Source organism: Bubalus kerabau, chromosome 13 (genome assembly GCF_029407905.1).
Source record: "Bubalus kerabau isolate K-KA32 ecotype Philippines breed swamp buffalo chromosome 13, PCC_UOA_SB_1v2, whole genome shotgun sequence".
In the NCBI taxonomy this organism is placed as follows: domain Eukaryota; kingdom Metazoa; phylum Chordata; class Mammalia; order Artiodactyla; family Bovidae; genus Bubalus; species Bubalus kerabau.
The window spans coordinates 76110138-76125608 of NC_073636.1; the positions used below are offsets into that span (position 1 = coordinate 76110138).

At 51.5% G+C, this 15471-nt stretch overlaps 1 protein-coding gene across 1 annotated transcript; it reads left to right on the forward strand.

Annotated features, from left to right (window-relative positions):
* Positions 1–9235: 9235 nt before the first annotated feature.
* SLC2A10 (solute carrier family 2 member 10) lies at positions 9236–14324 on the forward strand. The gene is made up of 4 exons (XM_055543276.1): positions 9236–10676; positions 11235–11357; positions 13448–13583; positions 14110–14324. Exons 1-4 carry the CDS (start codon positions 9302–9304, stop codon positions 14186–14188), a joined length of 1713 nt encoding a protein of 570 aa, XP_055399251.1. The 5' UTR covers positions 9236–9301; the 3' UTR covers positions 14189–14324.
* The last annotated feature ends 1147 nt before the right edge of the window (positions 14325–15471 follow it).

Sequence of the window (15471 nt, forward strand, 5' to 3'; positions counted from 1 at the left end):
TCATAGAAGGGAAAACCCAACTTAATAATTCCTGCAGTCCCTGTGAATCTCTCTTTTGTGTTGCCTTTTTGTTTGCTTACCTGACTATTTGATTAGTGGCAGGATTTAGTTCCCCACAGATTGTTAATCTGAGGGCTTTAGTTCCTCCCTGGCTATTGCCTGGAGGCCACCCTCAATTCTTGCCACACTGGCCTCTCCACTGGGCAACTCACAACACAGCAGGTGGCTTCATCAGAGTGAGTAAGTGATCAGAAGAGGTTGAGCAAGATGGAAATCACCATCTTTTATAACCTGATCTCTAAAATGACAAACATTTTAGAGTACACTTTTGCTGTATTCCCTTTGTTAGAAATGAGTTACTAGCTCCTGCCTCGCCTCAAGGGAAGCCATTTTTTAAAAAATAATGTTTATTCTTTAAATTTATTTATTTATTTATTTTAATTTTTTTGTGGCTGTGCTGGGTCGGCCTTCGCTGGTTGCAGTGTTGCGGTGAGTGGCAGCTACTCTCTAGCTGGGGTGTGTGGGCTTCTCATCGCAGTGGCTTCTCCTGTGGTGGAGAATGGGCTTTAGAGCACATGGGCTCAGTAGTTGTGGCCCATGGGCTTGCAGTTTGCCCCATGGCATGTGGAATCTCCCCAGACTAGGGACTGAGCCCACGTTCGCTGTCTTGGTATGTGGGCTCCCAGCCACTGGACCACCAGGAAAGTCCAAGGGAAGTCATTTTTGAAGACGCCTACCAAAATGCCCAATTAGAATTTTTTCTTTCTCATTTGGGGCAACCAGTGAAGAGAGATTCTCTATTCTCTAGAAGAGACAGAACCCGACAGCAGACTTGCAAACATCCTCCTGACATAATGCAAGCCATGAAGATCAAAGACTTCCTGCCCTTTTTCATCGTATAATTTCTACAAGTTATCTCAGGAATGGAACAGCCTAGGCTTTTCTGTATGTCTCCTGGTGACAATTCCAGATACGCACGTGAAGGAGGAACTATCACGTGGCAAAAGCCAAGAGGCCTCCTTGGGCTCTTCTTCATGCCAGAAAGGCAGTAGAGCTTGATGGAAAGAGTGTGGTTTTCCCCATGAGCTTGACTTCAAGATCAGCTATATACTAGTGTGTGTCCTTAAGCACTGTTGATTCCATGTATTGTTTATGATCCAAGTTACTTCAGTTCCCTTTGCCTCAGTTTCCTCATTCATAAAATGCTTCTCTCCCGGTCTGTCTGCCCTCATCGAGTCTGTCTGCCAACTTTTCTCCAGCCCCACTGCTATCACTTTAGTCCACATCAATGTCACCTTTTCACCCTGCAACAGCCTCTAAAGGGTCCCCTGTTTCCACTCCTGCTCCCTACAACCTGCTGCTGCTGCTGCTGCTAAGTCACTTCAGTTGTGTCCGGCTCTTTGCGACCCCATGGACTGCAGCCCACCAGGCTCCTCCATCCATGGGATTTTCCAGGCAAGAGTACTGGAATGGGGTGCCATTGCCTTCTCCCTATAACCTGCTGCTGCTGTTGCTGCTGCTGCTAAGTCGCTTCAGTCATGTCCGATTCTGTGCGATCCCAAAGACGGCAGCTCACCAGGCTCCCCCGTCCCTGGGATTCTCCAGGCAAGAACACTGGAGTGGGTTGCCATTTCCTTCTCCAATGCATGAAAGTGGAAAGTGAAAGTGAAGTCGTGTCCGACTCTTCAAGACCCCATGGACTGCAGCCTACCAGGCTCCTCCATCCATAGGATTTTCCAGGCAAGAGTACTGGAGTGGGGTGCCATCGCCTTCTCCGTATAACCTGCTGGAACTGCCCAATTATTTCTGTGTCAGTTGGAATAAAGTCTCATCCTGACCTCGGCCTCCCAAGGACTTAAATGATCTGGGTTTGCCAACACCTATTCTGGACTCTGGGCTTCCCAGATGGCGCTGGTGGTGAACAACCCGCCTGCCAATGAAGGAGACATAAGAGCCTCGACTTCGATCCCTGGGTCGAGAAGATCCCCTCGAGGAGGGCATGGCAACCCACTCCAGTATTCTTGCCTGGACAATCCCCATGGACAGAGGAGCCTGGCTGGCTACAGTTCATAGGTGAAGAAGACTTGGACAGAGACAGAAGCAACTTAGCATGCATGCACGCACCTTAGACACTATCTCCCCCTGTGCTCCAGAAACTCTATCTTCGTTTGTTTTTATGCTGCACAAGCTCCTCCCTGCAGGGCCTTTGCCTTTGGTCTCCCTTCTGTCTGGAAGCTGAGATCTTAGCTCAAAAAATCCCCTCCCCACCCCCAGCTAAAGCAGCCACCTGTGGCTGTCTAACCTAGCACCCTAGCTTAATTCTCTGCCTGGCCTTCATCACTAGATGGTTTTTCTCTGGTTCTTTTGGCTATTTATCTTTCTGCTTCCCACACCAGAAAGTAAACTCCACAGGAATAGAACGAACTGTCTTTCTGGTTCTCCCAGCCCATCCTCAATACATAGGAGAGTGCCTGAGGGCAGATGGGAGGTGTCCAAACCTAAGTGTTCAATGAATGGAACATGAATCCGTGAAAGCCTGAGCGGCTGAAGTGGGTGTGTCAGTGTGGATGCACACACGCTCGCTGGAGAGGCCAAACTAGCGTGGATCGCAGTGATTCTGACTCCTTTCCTCTAGGAGGACAAATTGTGGGCTCCCCACCCGCAACCGGGATGACGGTGGGTGGGGTCCCAGCCAGGCCGGGCGAGACTGGCGACGTCCCAAGCGCACCGCCGTCCCGCCCCCTGAGTACAGGGGCCCTGAGCTGGCCGACGTGGCGGCGGCGCTGCAGGCGGACAGGCGGGGAGGGAGGGACGGAGGCGGGCCGGAAAGTTTGTCCGGCTGCGGCTGCCGAGACGGGGACTCGGCGGGGGCGATGCACATCCAGTCCCCCGGCGCTCCCTACTCGCCTCGGGAGCCCTGGTCACCATGGGTAAGTCGCGATCGGCGCTGCGGGCAGAAGGGTGTTTCGGACCGGGAAGCCCCGCGACCCCATCCTTGCGCGCGCGCACCCTCTGCCTGCCGCTGCCGCTCCCAGACCAGATACCGCCCACTCGGGTGGCCGCCGGGACAGCAGGCCTTGGCTGGGGGCTGGGAAGGGACTTGGGCCCACTTCCTTCCACTCTCCTTTCTGCCCAGAAAAAAAGTGACCTGAGAGGGCTCCTTAACTTGATACCAGGAGCTTATTCTGGGGCCCTACCCTCTCCTGACCGCTTGAAGCCTTGCAGCGTCCCACAAGTGAAATTGCTCTTATTCTGCAGACGAAGAAGAGGCTCCGAAAGGAGCAAACTCATTCATGGATTCGCTGAGCACTTCTCTCCAGGCACTGTTCTAGGCTTGGGATGCTGCTCTACACAAAACAGACAAAAACCTCTGCTGTCAGATGCCTAATAGACGGGAGATAGAGGAAAGTGGGGGCGGGGGTGTGGGGGTCGGGGGAAGATTAGGAAACTTCTTTGTTGCTCCGGGGGACTAAGGTTTGTGTTTTTCTCTCTGGATTCAGAAGCCTCAAAAGATCAATCATTGATCCACCTACTACCTGGCAGACATTGGTTTGGGGGTTGGGGACTCAGTGGACCTGTATGTAGATTTGGGGAGTCAGAAAGACGGGTGGTGGGGGTTTCCAGCCCTCATTCTCCCATTTCCCAGGTGCATCCTGATCTAGGACAGGGTAGTTAACTTCTCTGACCTTAGTTTCCGGATCTCCAAAACAGTCACCAGGAAACACCCCATCACAGGGAAGCCATGTGAATGACATGAGAATATGAACTTAAATACTCCATATACCACTTGCACATAGTAAATGATCCGTTAACGTGAGATTTCTTTTTTTTTTTTTAATCACACCCAACATCGGAACTCTGGAATCAGACTACTCAAGTTCAGATTCTGCTCTGTGACTTGATAAACTCACCCTAGGCAAATGTCTTTACTTCTCTGTGCCTCAGTTGCTTCAGCTGTAAAATGGGAACGGCACCAGTGTCTGGGACAAAGGGTTAATGCAGGAATTAAGGCAGCTGCTACAGGTATGGCTTCTGGAAAAGGAAGTGAGCTGACGGATAGTATCAACAACAGGACACTTGGAAGCCAGCCGTCTGCGTGAAGATATTTGCATGGGTCAGCTTCACCCCTGGCTTTTCCCTGGAGTTGCAAGGGAAGCCACAGCAGGTCTCTGGCCAGGGAGGGATCCAATTCCTTGTGCCTCTGGCTGAGATGCTGCTCTAGTGTCATTCACCGAAGGTGCTCTGCGACTTGGGGCTGGTGACATGTGCAGCCATGACCTGGGTTTTTCGTCTCCACCTGCCCCTTGATTCTCTCCCCTGGGAAGCTCTGCTTTCAAGAACTGAGGGACTTCATCCAGCGTGAGCCAGTTTCACATACTATATTTAGACAGACAATCCATAGAAAGGGAGTCGTTTAGTCGCTCAGTCCTGACCGACTCTTTTGCAACCCCATGGACTGTAGCCCACCAGGCTCCTCTGTCCATGGAATTTCCCAGGCAAGAATACTGGAGTGGGTTGCCATTTCCTCCCCCAGGGGATCTTCCTGACCCAGGGATCGAACCCAGGTCTCTTGTATCTCCTCCATTGCAGGCAGATTGTTTACCTGCTGAACCATCTACTACCTAAACTCAGGCTGGGCTGTCATAATTTGGAGGCCAGGATTTACTCCACTTCCTGTCCATGGCCACTTCCAGACCCTGAATCCGCCAAGACGCTCAAGAGCCCAAATCCTTTCTGTCTGGATCCCCTATGTCCTGAATTCACGCATTCATTCAATCATGTGTTTACTCAGCCAGTATTTACTGAGTGTCTACTGTATGCCAGGAACTGTCCTCAGCATCAGGAGACAACTGAGAACTCACAAAGATTTCGTGTCCCTTTAGCACTGATATTCTGGTTGTTGAGCACCCGCAAATATGTAAAATGTATAGTTATTTCAGATGATGACAAGTACCATGGAGGAAAACAAGCAGCAAAGTGGAATATGAAGCGCTGGATGCCATGGGAGCTTGCAGTTTTAAGTAGAGCACCAGGGAAGGCCTCATGAAAAGGTGATGCTTGAGCAGGACCAGAGGGAAGCAGGGTTGGGGTCGCTGAAATGGAGGGAAAGGGCTTTCCCAGCAGAGGTGAGACCTGGTAAAAAGCTTTGACTTGAGACGGGCATGGAGTGAGGAGGAACCTCAAGGAGGCTGGTGCAGCAGGAGCTCAGTGAGAGGAGGCAGGTCCTATAGGGCCTTGAAGGTCACTGTCAGGACTTTGGCTTTTTTCACAGAGAAAGATGAGCCTTGGAGGGCTCTGAGCAGAATAATGTGGCCTGACTTGGACTATCATAGGATCTCTCTGGCTGCTCTAGAGCATTAAATAAAGTTCAAATGTATCTGACACAGTCCTTGGAATGGGATGTGGAGATACTGCTGTGGATCTTGACTCAGTCTTTCATTCACTCAGTAGAAGCTTTAATTGGCCCATCTTAGGTTTCAGGGTGGGGCTGAGGCCTAGAGACACGGAGACAGTAAGTCTCTGTTCTCATCATGTCCTGTTTAATAAGGAAAACACTTCAATTTCACGATTACTTAAGCAAATGCAGAAGAAAAGCAGAATTGGCTGGAAGAGAAAAATATGACTTGGAAAGTTGAGGAAGATGTACAGGAATTAGAGTCTCTGTCAAACTAGCTTAACCAGAAAAAAAAAAAAAAAAAGATACTTATTTATTGGTCCGGGAAAAATCCACAGCTTCAGGCATGGGTGGATCTAGGAGCTCAGGCAGTGTAGTCAGGATTCCCTGCTAGGGAAAGATGACCCTCAGCTGCTCCAGGCAGATAAACTACCAGCTCAGAACCCCAAATAAGCAACCACCCTGGGCTGGACTGTCTCTCACTGGCTCAGGGTCAGCCACGTGGCATTCACCACTGCCCAAGGCGGGAGAACCTGCTAGGTAGTCAGATCTGGGTCACAGACACAATGTCTGGAGCTCGGTGATGGGGGCTGGAGGTGGGGAGGTCAAGTCCACCCAGATCCAGAGACTGAGGGATGAAGACAGGAGAGGTGAAGGCAGCTCCCCACAGAGCACAGGGGACTGAGGCCAAATCACAGATGTGTATTACCAGAGCCCCTCAGGGAGGTGAAGGCAGCTCCCCACAGAGCACAGGGGACTGAGGCCAGATCACAGATGTGTATTACCAGAGCCCCTCAGGGAGGTGAACTGGGACTGAGGAGGATGAGTGAGCATTTGGGGAACAGAGGTCGGGAAGAGAGGAACCAGGTCGTGTAGAGGGCAGAGCAGCATGAAACTCTAGGATGTGTGCTGGAAACAAGTGTTTGCAGGGTGTGTTGGAGGGGTGGGGGTAGGAGTGGAGAGGAGAGGTGGCCAAGGAGGTAGGCTGGGGCCACCAGCTCGTGCAGGGACTGGGAGGTCATGCTAATGAGTTAGGTCTTAATAGAGCAGGTGGTGGGAGCCTTGGAAAGCTTAAATACATGGGTTTGGGAGTCAGATGGGACAGCGTTTGAGTCCTGATCCTGTTGCTTCCCAGCTGTGAGAACACTTTGTTTCTCACAGAACACTTAGAATCTGAGACTTAGTTTCCCCATCTGTCAAGTGGGGGTAATGGGAGCAGTACCACCTAAAGTCGTCACCAAGGTGACTTGAGAGAAGGCACCTGGAGTCTTTGCAGAGAGGAGACACTCTGTCAGTGACACTTGTTATTATTACTGTTTGATCTTCCTTTATTGTTGTTGTTCTGCTCTTACCACTGAGACCTGAGTCTGTCCTTCAGCATTTTCCAGTGGAACCTGTGGACGGTTAGCTTTGCCCCTGGGCCCTTTGGCTGGGTTCCCATTCACCTCCAGAAGAACCCAGGACATGGCAGAAAAGTTCTGTGTTTGCATGGGATTGCCTCACATTGCCTCACTGCCTGGATGAACCTTCCCTTCTGGCAGTGAACTCTAGAAACTGAGGGAGGTGGGGCAGAAGTGGGGGACAAGGGGCAGGACCTGGGCAGCATGGTCCCCCCAGGGTGTTGGTTGATGGTCATGAAGAGGAAGGACTAGGCCAGCCAGGGAATGGTAGGGGGTTGTTTCCTGGGGGGCAGAGGTGATGTGGAGAAAAATGAGCTGGGTGGGGGGAAGTGATTCCTCCACCCATGAAAGTCCTCTCCCCGCCCCTGCACAAAAATTGCCTAACATAGATGGGGTGAGGCAGAAGTGAGAAAACAGTGAAATCTTATTCTGCCAAGGTTTTATACTGGAATGCCTAAGGGTACAGACTGTGGAACCAGACTGCCAGGCTTTGAATCTCAACAAGCTACTTACCATTAATACTCTTCATCTTAGGCAAGTCATTTCATGTCTCTGATAATCAGTTTGTATGTGTGTGCTCAGCTGCTCAGCGATGTCCTACTCTTTGTGACCCCATGGACTTTAGCCCACTAGGCTCTTCCGTCCATGGGGATTCTCCAGGCAAGAATACTGTAATGGGCTGCCATTCACTGCTCCAGGGACCTTCCCAATCAAACCCAGGTCTCTTGCATCTCCTGCATTGGCAGGCAGATTCTTTACCATTAGCACCACCTGAGAAGCATGGCGATCAGTTTACTCCTTCATAAATAATACAAAAGCCCACCTCATAAAGTTGTGGTGAGAATTAAATGAGCTAGTCCACTAAAAGGGCTCAAAGCAGTGCCTGGTCCAGAGCAAATACTCCATAAATCTGACTACAATGTTATGAATGTTCTTGTCAGGTCCAGGGTAGGGGGTGGGTGAGACAGATATGTCTGGATTACTCTAGATGCTTCCAGAAATATTTGTTTAAATATGCGAATTAAAAATTAAGAGCAAGCTGTTTAGCTACTCTCCCAGTACAGTAGTTGCTGGCCACATGTGGCTATTGTTACACTTAATTAAAATTAAATAAAATTAAAACCGCAGTTCCTCAGTTACACTGGCCACATTTTAAGAGTTCGATTTAAAAAAAAAAAAAAGTGCCTAGAGTCCACTGAAAGTGAAATTTGTCAGTGTCCTCCTGATCTGGCCCCTGCCTACCTCTCCTACCTCATCACCCATTACTCTCACTTACTGATCTCCAGCTACTCCGGCCTCCTTGCTCAGTAGGCCATGATTAAAAGCCTGAACGCTCTAGTCACATCAACGTTGCCACTGACTTGCTGTGTGAGCATGAAAAAGTTTCACCTCTCTGTGCCTTGGAGGATGATGGTAATAATAGTAGAGTTTAAGGTTGTTGTAAGAATTAAATGAATAAATACATGTAAAACCCTTAAAACAGAGCCTGGTACTTAGTACCATAGGAGTATTAGCTATTAATAGTTATTTTTCAAACATGCCCCAAACTGTCCAGCTTCAGAGCCTTTGTTTCTGCTATTCCCTTGTCTAGAATGTTCTTCTCCCATACTTGACATGACTTTCACCCTCACTTCATTCAGATCTCTGCTCCAGTTTTCCCTCTTCAGAGATGCCTTAGCTGTCTGGCTACCCTATTTAAAACAGAACCCCTCCATCGCTCTCAACCCCCTTTCAGCTCAGCCCAATCGCTCAATCGTGTCCAACTCCTTGCGACCCCATGGTCTGCAGCACGCCAGGCTTCCCTGTTCATCACCAACTCCCAGAGCTTGCTCAAACTCATGTCCATCGTGTTGGTGATGCCATCCAGCCATCTCTTCCTCTGTCGTCCCCTTCTCCCCCTGCCTTCAGTCTTTCCCGGCATTACCTGCTCTTTTTTTTTTTTTTTAATGACACCTATCACCTATTCATTTATTATCTGCCTTTTTCTACTAGAATGTCAGGTCCTTGAAAACACCACTGTATTGCCAGCCCCAAGAACACAGCCTAGTGTGCTGTAGATGCCAGATAATTTTTTTGAATGATTGGATGGATGAATGAATGGATGGGTGTGTGTGTGTATCTGGGTAAATAGTGAATAGAATACAATGACGGGTGGATGAATATATTTTTGGATAAATGGATGGATGTTTGGGTGATTTAAGGGGTAGATGAGTGGACCAATGAATGGAAGAATATGTGGTGGATGAAGCAGGTGGGTGGATGGAGGAGTGGATGATGAAGGGATGGGTAAATTGATCAATAACTGGATGAACAGATGGAGTGGATGAATGGATGGGTAAATGGATGGAAGGAAGGATGGAGGGAGAGATGAATGAAGAAAGAAATGGATGAAGGATAAAGGAAGAAGTGCATGCATGTGTGCGTGTATGTGTGGGTATATGGATAGATGGATGAATAAATGAATAGATGGATATATAGAGGGATACACAAATAGATGAGTGAATAGATGGAGAGATGGAGAGCTGGACAGATGGAAAGGGACAGACAGATGGACGGTTGGATGGTCTGGCATGGAAACATTCTGCACCCGCCCTGTCACTTTTGTTTTTCAGGCCGACCTTCACTCCTCCTGCCCCTGTGTGCCTCGGTGTCCTTTCTGGGTGGCCTGACCTTTGGCTATGAACTGGCAGTCATATCAGGTGCCCTGCTGCCGCTGCAGCTTGATTTCGGGCTGAGCTGCTCACAGCAGGAGCTTCTGGTGGGCAGCCTGCTCCTGGGGGCTCTCCTTGCCTCCCTGGTAGGGGGCTGCCTCATCGACCGCTATGGCCGGAAGCAAGCCATCCTCGGGAGCAACTTGGTGCTGTTGGCAGGCAGCCTGAGCCTGGGCCTGGCCAGCTCCCTGGCCTGGCTGCTCCTGGGCCGCTCGGTGGCTGGTTTTGCCATCTCCCTCTCCTCCATGGCCTGCTGCATCCATGTGTCTGAGCTGGCGGGCCCACGGCAGCGGGGAGTGTTGGTGGCCCTCTACGAGGCAGGCATCACCGTGGGTGTCCTGTTCTCCTACGCGCTCAACTATGCACTGGTCGGCACCCCCAGGGGATGGAGGCACATGTTTGGCTGGGCCGCTGCACCCGCTCTCCTGCAGTCTCTCAGCCTCCTCTTCCTCCCTGCTGGTACAGTCGGGGCTGCAGCCCGCAAGGACCTCATCCCACTGCAGGGAGGCGAGGCCACAAAGCTGGACCTGGGGAGGCCGAGATACGCCTTTGTGGACCTCTTCAGGGCCCGGGACAACATGCGGGTCCGGACCGTCGTGGGGCTGGGGCTGGTGCTTTTCCAGCAGCTGACCGGGCAGCCCAACGTGCTCGCCTACGCCTCCACCATCTTCCAGTCGGTCGGCTTCCAGGGAGGCTCCTCTGCTGTGCTGGCCTCCGTGGGGCTCGGTGCGGTGAAGGTGGCGGCTACCCTGATGGCCATGGGGCTGGTGGACCGAGCTGGCCGCAGGGCGCTGCTGCTCGCTGGCTGTGCCCTCATGGCGCTGTCGGTCAGTGGCCTCGGCCTCGTCAGCTTTGCTGTGCCCCTGCACTCAGGCCCAGCTTGCCTGGCTGTGCCCAATTCCACCAGGCTGTCAGGGCTCCCTGGAGACTCTGGCCTGCCCAGGGGCTTGGCTCCACTGCTGCCACCCACGACTGACCAGAGCCCCAGGCAGCCAGTCTTGTCAACCTCTGAGAAGACCAGGCCTCCTTCCGGAGCCGAGGACCCTACAGCCCTAAGCCTCACTCCCCCTGCACGTCTTTCTCCCACCCCTGAGCACGCCCTGCTGCACTGGACCGCGCTGGTCTGCATGATGGTCTTTGTGAGCGCCTTCTCCATTGGCTTTGGACCCGGTAAGTGGGAGTCTTCTGCAGGTAACTTGGAAGCCTTCTACCCCTCCTAGCGGAAAGCCTGGGGACTGAACCTGTCAGGGTCTCAGAAGGACCAGAGGTGGCTTGACCATGAGAACAATGAGCTCAGACTCCAGGGCTCCTTGCTTCCTTGAAGCTACTTCTTCCAAGAGCAGGAGCCTAATTTGTGCCTGTCATGTTTTCTTCCTTATAAAGACCCCAAATCTTTTAAGCTTCATAAAGCCAGAATGTGCCCCTGGATAGCTCACTCAGAAGGGTTGACTGGAAAGGAATTTAATAAATAGGGTGACCAACCATCCCAGTTTTCCTGGGACACTGAAAGTCTGGGGTCCCAGGAAACCCATTGGTTTCCTGGGCAAACCCAGGTTGCTGGTCCTTCTAAAGGGAATCTTATTGCCACGTGGGTGAAACAGCAGGGAGAAATGGGTGTCAGGGGCCTGACCCTGCACTGAGTCCCATTGTTGGGGGGCTGCCTACTGGACTGTGGGTGCCAGGCCCTGGGTCCCAGCTACTAGGAATCCTCTCTGCCCTCTGTCCTAGTGACCTGGCTTGTCCTCAGCGAGATTTACCCCGTGGAGATCCGAGGGAGGGCCTTTGCCTTCTGCAACAGCTTCAACTGGGCCGCCAACCTCTTCATCAGCCTCTCCTTCCTCGACCTCATTGGTGAGTCCTCTAACCTAATTCCCTGGCCCAAGATCCAGAAACAACTGCCTCCAAACAGAGCCCAGGCTTCCATATCATCTGGGTGTAAGTGACAGAAAATCCCATACAAACCAGTTTATGAGCAAAAGGTAATGTTTTTGTCTTAAGTCATGAAAAGAGGAGGGTAGTAGCTGTTTTTAACCATGACTGATCCAGAAGCTTCAACAAAACTGTGGGCCCGCTTTCATACTCTCTTGGCTCTGCCTTCCGTGCTGTGAGCTTCATTCTGGGGCAGACCCACTGCGTGGCTGCAAAGATAACCATAAGCAGGGCTCTTCATCTTGGCAGCCCCCTGGGAAGGAGACCCTGTTTTTTCCAATGGCTCTCACTCATGTCCTGGGACTGACTCTCATTGGCCCAGCAAGATCACATGCCCATCACTGAACCGTCACTGGAAAGCTGCAATATTCTGATGCCCAGGCCTTGGGCCACATACCCAGTCTGAACAAGGTGGGGTGTTAGACACCCCACTTCATGGACTGAGAGTTGGGGGAGGGTTCCCTGAAGGAAAACTGAGGTGCTAGTGAAAGAATGAGAGGGGTTGAAAGACAAAGACAACAGAAGATATGACCTGCGAAATTTCTACTTCATTCCAGGCCCCATTAGTTGGCAGCAGGCGGGTCAGTGGGCAGGGAGTGGAGGAATTGGCTTTATTGACAACCTGGGAGTTGAGGCTGAAGGAGGGATAGAGGGGAAGCGTCCAGTTCTCCTTGGTCCCTGACTGGTGGGGGAGGGGATGAGTTTGTTCTCAAACCCCGGGTTTGTGCTCCAGGTAGGGTGTACAGAGACTGGGAGCCCTGAGTGTGGGCCTTTGCTCTCTGCCCCCATCAAGGCAAGTCCATTCTCCCCCAGTAACTAAAAGTTTCCACTCTACAGCAGAGGAGTTTGCATTTTTTTCCTATTTGCAGCAGCAGAACAATTCTCCAAATAAAATTTTGTGCAGAAGCTCCACAGAAGTGCCTGACAACATCCAGAACTCTCAGACACACTGTAAAATCCTCCAGGCCAGAGAAGAGGGGAAGGTCCACTCCCCCACGCGCCCCTACCCCTGGAGAGAACGTGTCTGAGACCAGCAGGAGCCACAACCTTTCCTTTTCATTCTAAATTTTCAGCTTAAACTGGCTCGTGCCCGCCTGCCAGCAGGAAGCTCTGCTCAGATCTGGTTTGAGTGACATCTTCTCTTCCTACCTAGCATTCAGACCCAGTCTGAGTGCTGGTGGGGTGGGGTGGGAATTATATGGGCCCAGAACACCAGGGAGGGGTGTCCAAGATGCAGAGGATACTCGTGACCCAAGGCCAGGGGTCATCGGGGCCCAGGTGATGGGTCGGTGGGGGGGCCCTCCACCCCCAAGCCACAGTTCTGAGAGTTTAGTTTTTTTCCCACTTCCTGCAGCCAAGGGTTTCCCCTTCAAAGGAGGAGCCCTTGGGGGCTGTGGGAAATACTGGTGGAAGAACCCGTCCACCATGCCTGTCTCCCACACCCAGTCTTTGGGAATTCAGATTTCTCACTGGTGCCTCAGTTTCAAGCATTCCTTTTATGTGGAATGAATGAGAGATAAGAGAGGAAGGAGGGGAGAGAGAGGAGGAAGGAAGCAAGGGGAGGAAGGGCTTCTTAGAACTATTTCATATCCTACCATCCCCATCTCACAGATTGGGAAATACATCCTTCCCAAGTCTAGCCAGGTAATCAGAAGACTAGAACTCAGTCCTTCTCCCAGCCCAACACTCTCTGTCTGCTGGTATAAGCATTAAGTGGAGGTCAAGCTTCTCAGGTGGCTCAGAGGTAAAGAATCCACCTGCTGACACAGGAGACACAGGTTCAGCCCCAGATGTTTTGTGGATTTGGGTCCTGGGCCTTTGCCTGCCTCTGGGACAACCAGTCCCACTCCTGCTTTATGGTACTTTTATCTGACAGTGTATTAGTCATTCTGCAAATCTACCATCTGGAGAATCTGTTCAAGGTAAACTGATTTTCAGTGTTTCACCTGGAACACTGGTCAACCAGTTGGCCCAGGCTAAGCTCCGCCCATGTTCCACCCTGTTGTTCTCAGGTGCCATTGGCTTGTCCTGGACCTTCCTGCTCTACGGGCTGACTGCTGTCTTCGGCCTGGGCTTCATCTATTTATTTGTCCCAGAAACAAAAGGCCAGTCATTGGCAGACATAGACCAGCAATTCCAGAAGAAATGGTAAGGTGGTCAGGGCTGGCCAAGGAGGAAGAGTGACCTCAGACCGTGAGCACTTTGCTTCGGGATTTAGTCCTTACACTTTGCCTTTGCAGAAGAGTGTTTTTCTTCTCTTCCTGTTGTTCTTACTGCCTGGACACAATGACTTTTGTCCTATCTTTGTATACAAGCTTTTCTCCTTGGATGGGATGGGAAAAGTGGGACTGGAGGGCTGTGATGTGGGAGAGGCTGGTTGGGCATGATGTCACTTCCCAGCAGGAGGGACAGGAGCTAGTCTTTGTGTTTAGGAGGGTCAGCCTGGCTGTGATGGGGAGATCTGGCTGTAGAGGGCACAGGTGGACCCAGGAAGACCAGGGGGAAGAGCTGGGCCGTTCAAAGAAAAGGTACATTAAGGCAGAAAACAGGAAGGGTCAGGTAGGAGTGGGGAGGAGATGGGATGGGGACCCCAAGCATTGTTCACTCCCATCACCCCCAGGGAAGGCCGCCAGGCCCTGCCAACCTCTGACCCCACCTGCTCTCTGCGCTCCAGGTTCCCCCTGAGCTTTGGCCACAGGCAGAGCTCAGCTGGCGTCCAGTACAGTCGTATCGAGGTCTCTGCAGCCTCCTGAGGGGGTCCATCTGGAAGGTGCTGGAACCATGGCTCTAGTCTTCAGCTTCCTGCTTGCCTGGGCCCCAGAACACAAGTGCTAGATGGCCCTTCAAGACTCGCCCCTGCTCCAGAAGAGGTCTGTTTTGCTGGGGGAAAAGGGATGAAAGTCTGAGAGCTGCAGTCTTCATTTTGAGTCTCAGGCTCAGAGGGTTCCTGAGGCTCTGCCTTCCTGCCTCAGTTTCCCCACTGACTCTGCACATCTCTGCAGTAATGCCATGATGAGAGCATCTCACGGTGACTCTGCTGCTCTGTGGGCTTTCTCAAAGAATCTCAAAGGTACCACCCTGGCAGGAAGTCACTCCTGGAATCACCCTTAAATCCAGCAAAGGATACCATATTATCTGCTCTCTTTCTCCATCTGGCTGGGACTTTTGGGGGGGAACACCTGCTTTTTGGTATTCAGATCTCATTTTGTTCAACCCCTCCAATTCCCTTGCCCAGAACACTTGTCATTCACCAGCGACTCAGATGGTTGGTAGGAGGCTTGAGTTCTAGCCCTGACTGAAGGTGTTCTTGCTGTCTGACTGTGGGCCTCAGCTTCCCTTGTGTGTACAATGGGGGATCTGAACCAGGTGGTTCTTAAGATATCTTCAGAAGCCAATGAGTCAGAATTTTAAAGGCTGGCAGTACCACAGATAATCAGCATCGGCCCTGCTTTCAAGTTGCTCTCATCCCTTTAGGGGAGGTAAGTTTTAATTAGGGGAAAGGTGAAGAATTCCAGAGTTGTGTGCCCTAAAATCCAAGGGCCATCACAATGCGGGTCATGCGCTCCAAGAGCAGTTTCCAGGATGGCACAGGAGGACTTTGCGGAAAGGAGATAGGTCTGAAAGCTAACAAACCCGGTTGTCGGTGTGGCCTCCACCTCTTGGCAGCTACTGACCTTGAATAAATAACAACTCCCTCAAGCCTCAGTTTCCACCTCTGTAGAATGGAGTTGACTTTCCCCCAAGGGTGTATTTAATCTGTCTCCCATCAGGAGTGTCTTCAACTAGTCCCATTCAGCTGGTCAGGGTGAATGGGATTTCTCTTTACCCTCAATACCTAGGTCCCTACCTTTGGGACATTGTAAAGGGTCACTCCCCACTGCCCCAGGCCACAAGGGTTGAGTCTAATGGAGACAGAGCAAATAGCTCCACCCCACAGGACTCTGGCCCCTCTTGAGTCCTCCTCTCCTCCCATTTCTAGATAGTTCCTTTAGAGCACTGGAGCTGGCTTATGCTGGCTTGTGAAAGCTGACTGTTA

What these genes read in the sequence shown, in the direction of transcription:
- SLC2A10 (XM_055543276.1), top strand. Translation starts at nt 9,302, where the DNA reads ATGGAGAGATGGAGAGCTGGACAGATGGAAAGGGACAGACAGATGGAC. An exon ending in CTCCATTGGCTTTGGACCCG is followed by an intron (nt 10,677 to 11,234) that starts GTAAGTGGGAGT and finishes CCTCTGTCCTAG; the next exon opens with TGACCTGGCTTGTCCTCAGC. An exon ending in CTCCTTCCTCGACCTCATTG is followed by an intron (nt 11,358 to 13,447) that starts GTGAGTCCTCTA and finishes TGTTGTTCTCAG; the next exon opens with GTGCCATTGGCTTGTCCTGG.